Here is a 9,087-nt window from a genome sequence, read left to right on the forward strand (position 1 = left end):
ATCAATCTTAAAAAATTTTACTTTAAGTACTTTTAAAATTAAAACATCTTATTTTTTAAAAATTATAAATACAAATACATAACATTTTTTATTTAGCAAACACTAAAGACAAAATTTATATCTTTAAAAAACATAAACACCTTTTAAAAAATCTTTATCAAATCAAGTCTGATCTTGATAAGCAAGAGGCATAAAACATTAAATAAAAGTTAGAAAATAAGAGGCATAAAACATTTTATCCATTATTTTCATTGGCGTTCATAAATAATAAATAAATAAATAAATAATATTATTGTTACAGAGGTGTATATTCCCATTCTGCCTGGATCCGGTATCATAAGTCATATCGTTTCGACTTTTTCGGGAAAACCGGTCTTCGGGTATCTAGGCATGGTTTATGCCATGATCAGTATAGGTGTTCTTGGATTTTTTGTTTGGGCTCATCATATGTTTACTGTGGGCTTAGACGTCAAAGGCTCAAATCCGGGGAGAATCGAGAGCAATTAGTAGCGCTGGCGCGTCACTCGGCTCCTCGGCTCACTTCGGCCATTCTACTTCGTCCAAGACTGCTACTTCTGAAAGAGTCATTCAGTGAATCAGTGGATCACACACTTGTTGGAGCTTCGCTATACTATAAACTCAACTCAAAGACAGAAATTAGCATATAATGAAAGATGGATTATAAGTACGGTGAAACCTGTATCCCTATATATATATAAGGCGGCAGCCATTTACTCAATGGAAAACCATTGCATACGTATACACATATGTATAATATCTAGTTATGAGTATCATTATAGTCTTATTATATCATTAGTTTTATATATAATAGTATCAACGGAAGGAATTAAGTAATATTTACTTCATTATCATTATTATACTTGCGCCGCCATATATATATATATGTATGTATATACAGGAATGAGAGGCGAGAGAGAAGAGTAATAGAGAGAGGAGCGAGAGAAATAACGTAAACCTCATTAAACTTTCGGTTTCGATTTCTTACAATCCGTAACTCCAATAAAAAATCTAATCTAGTAAAAGTATTCGTATCCTCCTCCTCTACACGTTGGCACCACTTTTGATCGGTGAAAGTTGAAGGTGACGTAGCTCTTCTATCCTTTGAGTTTGGCCAACGAGAGTTTTAGGAGGCACAGACGATTTTGGACGTTTTCTTCTTCGATAGCTCGGTCAGAAAGCTTCTCCAGAGCTTTGAATATTTTGATTCCGTACGAAAGTATGGTTTTGGTTTCTCGTAGTTAATGTTTAATGTCACGTGAAAACTTAGGCTAGAAGACCTTAAGATAGGAATGAACTGAATGTATATATGGTATAAAATGAGTGGTTTAGCTGTTGTCAATAATTTGCTATTGAAGTTGGTTGGTTTTAGGAAAAGATTTAATATTGGTATTTGTTTGATTTTGAAATAATTTGTTACTGGAAATGATTTGAATGACTGAGAGGTGTTTGGTTTTGTAGTTGGGACCCTTGAAGGGTGGCAGAAATTCGAGTTTCAGAGGAGATACTGCCAAAGTTTCTATAAGAATTAGAGTTTTGATTTGAGGTGTTATTCTAAAAAGGAAAGAGATTATTATGTGGCTTGTGTATCTGAGACTATTTGTTGACCCTCTGTCGCAAGATGTGACCGAGCACTTTAACTCCCCGGATTCTCCCATGGGCATATATATATATATATTGAATATTATATTTGAGCTTAGAGTTCGTCTCCATGAAATACTATATTATTGAGCTTGGAGTTTGGCTCCATGGAATACTATATTATTGAGCTTGGAGTTTGACTCTATGGAATATTATTGAGCTTGAAGTTTGGCTCCATGGAATACTATATTATTGAGTTTGGAGTGTGACTCCATTGAATATTATATTTGAGTTTGGAGTTTAACTCCATGAAATATTATTGAGCTTGGGGATGCGCGCACAGAGGGACTGTCCAATGGTTAACTACCAGAACATGTCGGGTTGGCTGTATAACCGACAGATGAGACTCATCAGCCATAGGATAGGCATACATCATATGCATTTGTTTGTTTGCTTGCGTGTGCATTGTTTTGGTTTGCTTAACTGTTTAATTCTGCTTATCCGCTACTTGTTCTACTTGCTGTAAATGCTTCTCTATCTGTGCTTTCCTTGCTTGAAATGTATGTGTATGTTTTCTGAGAAATTCCTCTTGACGAAGGTGTGAGGGGAGAGGGTTGTTCCACCAGTGATTCGGAGGATTGGAGGCGACAGAAAGTGAAGTATTAAGTTAAAGTTAGATTCATAACTAGAACACCTTAGATAACTTATCTAACTTTTGGTTTAGTTTATTTTATTTAAGAATGATTTTGAGTGTCGGAGTTCTAGGAATGCCTCTGGCTTTCCCGAGACCTTTTACATTAACTATGCAGGCACCTTTACCATACTGAGAACTTCCGGTTCTCATCCCATACTATATTGTTGTTTTTCAGATGCAGGTCGAGAGACACCTCGTTGAGCGTCTGGATATCCTCCTTTCAAGCGAAGAACTACCTTTTTGACTGTTATATCTTGATTTTGGGCTATGTATAAATGTTTATAGAATCTCCACATGTACTTTTTGTGTTTTGTCCCTCCTAGAGGTCGACTTGGAGATACAGGGGTTTACTTTGTGGTTTGAGTTTTATTTTGGGTTGTATATATATATAATCATATACTCTGGCCGGCCTTAGCTTCGCAGGTCGAATCTGGAGCTTGTTATCTAAGTTTTGGAACTCTGATATGTATATATGTTTTCAGCTTCCTTTTGATCTTTCCTGTCCGTTTTACAAATACCCATGCGAATGTGACACGATTTTCTGTTTATCGTTTTTGATTAACTTATCCTTCAAGGCTCCTAGATATGATTTCATTCAACTATATCTATGTACATATCCTTCTCTTTTAAAGATCGTAATACCTTGCCACATCTGCTTTACGACTTAAGCGTAAGGTTCTGTGTGTTAGGGTGTTACAATACACATGTTGATTGTTAAATCTAATAATTAGAGTGATAATTACCAATTATCACGTTATATATATATGTAGACAAAATCAGCCATCAATCATTTATCACATACGTATAAAAATACGTATTTAATGTTTCAGTTTTTTTTTTGTTATATTATTATAGACAATTTTAATTATTGTTCTATTACATGTTTAGTTATTATATTATATGACAGGTTTTTATTTTTTAAAAATTATAAATACAAATACATAACATTTTTTATTTATCAAATTAAGTCTTGATAAGCATGCAAGAGCCATAAATTATCAAACACTAAAGACAAAATTTATATCTTTAAAAAACATAACACCTTTTGAAAATTTTTTATCAAATTAAGTCTTGATAAGCATGCAAGAGGCATAAATTATCAAACTAAAGACAAAATTTATATCTTTAAAAAACATAACACCTTTTGAAAATTTTTTATCAAATTAAGTCTTGATAAGCATGCAAGAGGCATAAATTATCAAACTAAAGACAAAATTTATATCTTTAAAAAACATAACACCTTTTGAAAATTTTTTATCAAATTAAGTCTTGATAAGCATGCAAGAGGCATAAATTATCAAACTAAAGACAAAATTTATATCTTTAAAAAACATAAACACCTTTTGAAAAATCTTTATCAAATTAAGTCTTGATAAGCATGCAATCAAATTAAGTCTTGATAAGCATGCAAGAGGCATAAATTATCAAACACTAAAGACAAAATTTATATCTTTAAAAAACATAACACCTTTTGAAAATTTTTTATCAAATTAAGTCTTGATAAGCATGCAAGAGGCATAAATTATCAAACTAAAGACAATCTTATAAATGGCACTTATATACATCTTGTAGTATAAGAAATAGTAGAAAAAATAAAATTCCATTTCTCTCATATTCTTCATTGTTCCTTAATCTTCTTCATCTTCATCATTCTTATTTAACTATCTGCAATTATAATACCAGATTCCTTACATAAATATTCATCATGCGTCAATCATACGAACTTAACAGTAAATAAATTAATAAATTGTGGTGCAAAATTTTAATTTTAAATAATTTTAATTAATTTTATTATTTATTTAAATTTTTTTACAAAAATTATTGTAAAATTAATAAATTGTGATGCAAAACTTTAATAATTTTATTGAACTCAAATGCTATTGAATGGTGAATTGTTGATGAATGATGATGCTGATTATTGAAGGATTATGTATATATTTCTAATTAATAGAATGATGGTACTAATTTATGTAATTGATGAAGTGAGGGATTGTGAATACATTGTGAATCCACTTCATGATTTATAATTTAAAGTTTGAATCAAATATTAAATAAAAAAATAGGTCGATCTGTTTTTTTGTCAATTCATCTTTTGACAAGATGGGATAACAAACTCAGCCCATATGTAACGGGCCAAAACAAAGCGAGCTGGCCCGCTTTGCCGCCCTAGTTGCTACTATTAAAATATTAATACACATGATTGTTAAACTTAATAATTATTAACGCCCAACCAACTTGGTTTTGTGGGGTATGTCTTTTTTCACTCGGGTCACAATAATAAATGGTTATGCCTATTTGACAAGTACTTTTCAAATAAATTTATTAAAATTAAAATTAAATTATTGCATTTGTTACAAATAATTGGTCTAAGCAAGGTTCTGAGAACCGGACCGGTCAATAAATCGATAGAGGTACTGGTTCAATGGTTTAATGGTTAATCGTGGTTAAATTGTAATTGAACCGGTTTAATTAAATATTAAAATAAATATATTAAAATTTTTAACTTGGTGATCACTGTCTCGTTATTCCATCTTCAAAATGAAAAATTCCTGAATAATTTTACTCAGCAACAAGTCAATAACTAATAAATTAATTTAGTATCAGAACAAATACCAAGTCAGAACAATAATAGTCCAAAAATCATAACAACAACACAAAAATAACTCAGAACATTATATATAATCAACAATAATAGTCCAAAAGTCAGATCAAATACCAACAATCCAGCTCTCTTCACAACAACAATGAACAATGAAAAAACTTAAGTCACATAACAAGCATATAACCCAGAAAAACAACGATTCACTATCAACATATTCCAGAAAAATAGCAATCAACTCTCAGAAATCAAACTGAAGAAGCACTGGAGGAGCTTACCGTTGACGACGTCGAAGAAGCAAGCAACAAAAAACGGAGAGGCAACGATGGACAGAGAAACCCTAATCCCCAAATCAATTTGGTCACTCGACAGTGATCGAGGCGATCGTTCACCGCCGTTTATCGGATTTTTTTCCGCGACTGAGCGCCACCAATTCGAACCTTTCGTCTCGCCTGTAACCTAGTTCAGTTCGATCAATACCCTTTCTTCTTCACTGTCCAGTCGCCACCTCCAGTCCGTCACACTCCCAGAAGGCCAACACCGTCCCGTTCTGCAGAAGCCACCAGCGTCCAGTTCTTCTCTAGACTCTGCCGTCCTTTCTGTTCTGTCGTGATCGTCTCCCTCATCTCCGACGGTGCATGCGCTTCCTCTCCCAGAGATTGAAGCTGCGAGTTCCTCTGTCCCCCACTATGTGAGCTCTATCGTCGTCTTCTGCCTCTCGCCGCCTTCTCCTTCAGCGCGACTTTGGTGTGTGTTAGCAAGGTTTTGGCTTTAGGGTTGGATTTTGGTGAGAGAGAGAGAGAGAAGGGAAAGGGGGGTGTCTATCTCTCTGCCCGTTTGGGCTTTCTTTTCAGTTTTCCCCAATTTTTATTAATCAAAATGGTGCAGTTTTGGTTAGAAATAGCAAACCGGCACTCCTGAAAATCGGATTGGTTTATCCGGTTTACCGGTTAACTACCAGTTTGACCGGTTTTTTGACCAATTTTTGCATATCGGTTTTTGCCATCAACCGGACCGGTAAGAGGGCAGGTTTTTGGTTAACCTGGTCGAACCGGCCGGTCCGGTCCGGTTCTCAGAACACTGGGTCTAAGAACTGTACATATGGTAATTAATTAAATAATGAAGAACTCAAATGTTTTAGTATATGCATGCACGTATATGGATAAAATTTTGTTTGTCTATATAAGTTGGAGAGGTTCTGCTCATGGTTTCAACTTTCAATTGTATTTAAAGTTTGTGTGTTTAAGAAGTCTTGTAATAATTTTGCGGCGATCTCTTATTATGGCAGGCTTTTCACATTTTCCACATTTTGCAAAAAGGTATGGATTAGGAACCAATATGTATGTTATCTAGCTTATGTATGTATGTGTGTATTGTTTTGGGGTGAATTTCTTCATAGGAAAAAAAATAAAAACTTGATTTCTTAAATTTTTGTTTTCAACAGAGAAATCTATCTCCACATGCATATATATCAATCAGAATTAAATTACATGAACTTATCTTATTGGGATTGGAATTAAATTTATAAGATTATTAATAATAAAAACATAAAATGAATGTCGGTATGGTTGAAAGTGGATCGAGTTGAGTTGAACTAGACCAAACTCAAGCTCAGCTCACAAAATTTGAGTTTGGCTCACGTTTCGACTCATTAACAATTGAGCCTATTTTTTAAGCTTAAGTTCGACTCACCGAAAAGCTCACGAACTGGCTCAAATAATAGGAATATAATCTATAATTCTATATTATAAATTATAACTTATATATTTAAAAAAATTATTTAAAAATATCAATTTTATATATTGTTTATCTATCAATAAATTATAAATTTTTTATTTATGTCCTATATTAAAATTATATATAAAAAATAAATATAAATCAATTTCAATCTTAAGTTTGGCTCACCAGCTCACAAATTTAGCTTATTGAGCTATTAACGAGTCGAGCTCGAGCTGGCTTGATCCATTTTCAACCCTAAATGTGGGCTTAATTTCTTTTTCACTTGAATTAACACAAATATCAATACCAATTAAAATTTAGTTAAAATAAATAATTTTAAAAAATATAATTAATTTTAACCTAAATCCAGAAAGACCTAATCTGTGTTTTTTTTAATTTTTGGCCATTTAATTGAATGTGATCCGGTGGCCTGAACTTTGTCCCTAATCTAATTAAATGATTTAGCCAAATCAATTTTTTTAGTTTTATGGTTGACTAGATTCGAATGAGTTCAAATCAGATTTGATTCAAATCGATTAAGTTTGGGTTGGGTCTTTGCATGAGCACCCTTAAGACGAATTGTGTAAAGACTCTAAAGATCAAATTAAGGCCCAAAAGATATAAAGATTATGATTATATAGTGTATATATTAAGTCTTTTATTTATAGTATTTGGATGAAGAATTTGAATAAATTCATCTAAAAACCTTCGTAAATATGATCCAAGTTATATCTTTTATAGACTAGCATACATCTGAGAGACGTTCTTGAGCCAATTACTATTTTAGGCTGATGAGAGTTGGAGCATAAAATTAATCAAATTTAAGTAATCGTTTGTATTCCAAATTGGTTTATAAGAGTTTACTCTGGAGTGTGTTGTCATCATGATGGCAAATTTATTATCTTTTATATATGTATTTCCAGTTCATGATTTGGTAGATGTGGTACCATAGTTTATTTTCAAGTATTTGAACCAGCTCTGTAAATGTTTGTTTAGACTTGAAGGAAAGGTGGCTTTGATTACTGGAGGGGCTAGAGGCATTGGTGAGTGTATGACAAAGCTGTTCTGCAAAAATGGCGCCAAGGTTGTGATTGCCGACATTCGAGACCAACAAGGACTCGCCCTCCAACATGCCATAGGAGCTCAATTCGCAACCTATACACACTGCGACGTAACAAAAGAAACCGATGTTGAGAATGCAGTTAACATAGCAGTATCAAAGTATCAAAAACTAGACATAATTGTGAACAACGCTGCAACAATAGATGATTATCGTAATCCTAGCATTATAAACAATGATGTGTCCGAATTCGAGCGCGTTCTTAGAGTTAACGTCACAGGACCTTTCTTGGGAATCAAGCATGCAGCTAGAGTGATGATTCCAGAGAAAAAGGGTAGTATTGTAAATGTAGGGAGTGTAAGTTCAAGCGTTGGAGGGGTTGCAACTCATGCATACACAAGCTCCAAACATGGCTTAATTGGACTCACAAAGAATGCAGCTGCTGAACTTGGAAAATTTGGCATAAGAGTGAATTGCTTGTCTCCTTACTTTATTGCAAATGATGCAGCTAAAGAGTTCTTCAAACTTGATGAGGAAGGGTGCTTAAATGTATATTCGAATCTTAAAGGAGTTCATTTGATGGAAGAAGATGTAGCACAAGCTGCAGTGTATTTGGCTAGTGATGAGTCCAAGTACATCAGTGGTCATAATCTAGCTGTGGATGGTGGTTTTACTACAATCAATCCAATTTTTGGTGTGTTCTCACAATCTTAAATTGGAATCTTCAATTCATAGTCATCTCTTTTATGAAATATATATCTTTCTAATGTCGTTCTGATGAGTCAGTCAATAATGTAATAACTGATTCACTCTTCCTATGAAATCTTTATTGTCTCTGCTTCCAGCTACTTAATATTCATATTTCCTGGCACTAAGTAAATTTTATGTTTATATCATAGTTAGTTTAATCTTTATGAAGGGTATTGGTGCTTAATCTCAAATTACTTAATTATATTTTTCAGATCTCAAAACTCAATTAAAATTAAATAAGTTAAAGAAACCTCTACCATTGCTAAATATTAGTCTTCCATTTGAAAATTGGTTGATTCACTCTTTGTAATTGATTATCTCTTTTAAGAAGATGATCATATTCAAGCTATCTTGGACGAGAGTGGTTAAGTTAGCCAGTTGCAGATCTTTAGGAATGAGAGAGTTGGTGCTCTGTGTAGAGTGTTGTGTTATAGTTACCTTCTTGTTCAACACTCTAACAGTGACAATATCCTTACTTTTATTTCTAACGGATATAACACTTTATAATAGCTATCTATTTATTACGTTAAATATTATTAAACTAATGCATTACATTAGAAATCAAGTAAAAACTTATATATATATTACGCCACAACAAATATTATTTTTAGTGACAATAACATAATAATTACTGTATATTTTATTTAATGTATATTTTAGTGATAG

The 9,087-nt window shown here is 32.9% G+C and overlaps 2 protein-coding genes across 4 annotated transcripts in view; one reads left to right on the forward strand and one right to left on the reverse strand.

Annotated features, from left to right (window-relative positions):
• LOC107644694 (3-hydroxyisobutyryl-CoA hydrolase 1) overlaps nt 1-9,087 on the reverse strand; it is a 42,537-nt gene that overhangs the window by 24,388 nt on the left and 9,062 nt on the right. The window lies entirely within an intron of this gene.
• On the forward strand, nt 6,111-8,600 carry LOC107644696 (secoisolariciresinol dehydrogenase-like). Its single transcript, XM_021103169.1, has 2 exons — nt 6,111-6,211; nt 7,608-8,600. The coding sequence occupies exons 1-2, from the start codon at nt 6,174-6,176 to the stop codon at nt 8,383-8,385; spliced, it is 816 nt and encodes a 271-aa protein (XP_020958828.1). The 5' UTR covers nt 6,111-6,173; the 3' UTR covers nt 8,386-8,600.

The sequence above is a fragment of the Arachis ipaensis genome, chromosome B05 (assembly GCF_000816755.2).
Source record: "Arachis ipaensis cultivar K30076 chromosome B05, Araip1.1, whole genome shotgun sequence".
Lineage (NCBI taxonomy): Eukaryota > Viridiplantae > Streptophyta > Magnoliopsida > Fabales > Fabaceae > Arachis > Arachis ipaensis.

Coding starts and splice junctions, on each gene's coding strand:
- LOC107644696 (XM_021103169.1), top strand. CDS start 6,174: ATGGCAGGCTTTTCACATTTTCCACATTTTGCAAAAAG. Junction 6,212..7,607: donor TTTCCACATTTTGCAAAAAG/GTATGGATTAGG, acceptor ATGTTTGTTTAG/ACTTGAAGGAAAGGTGGCTT.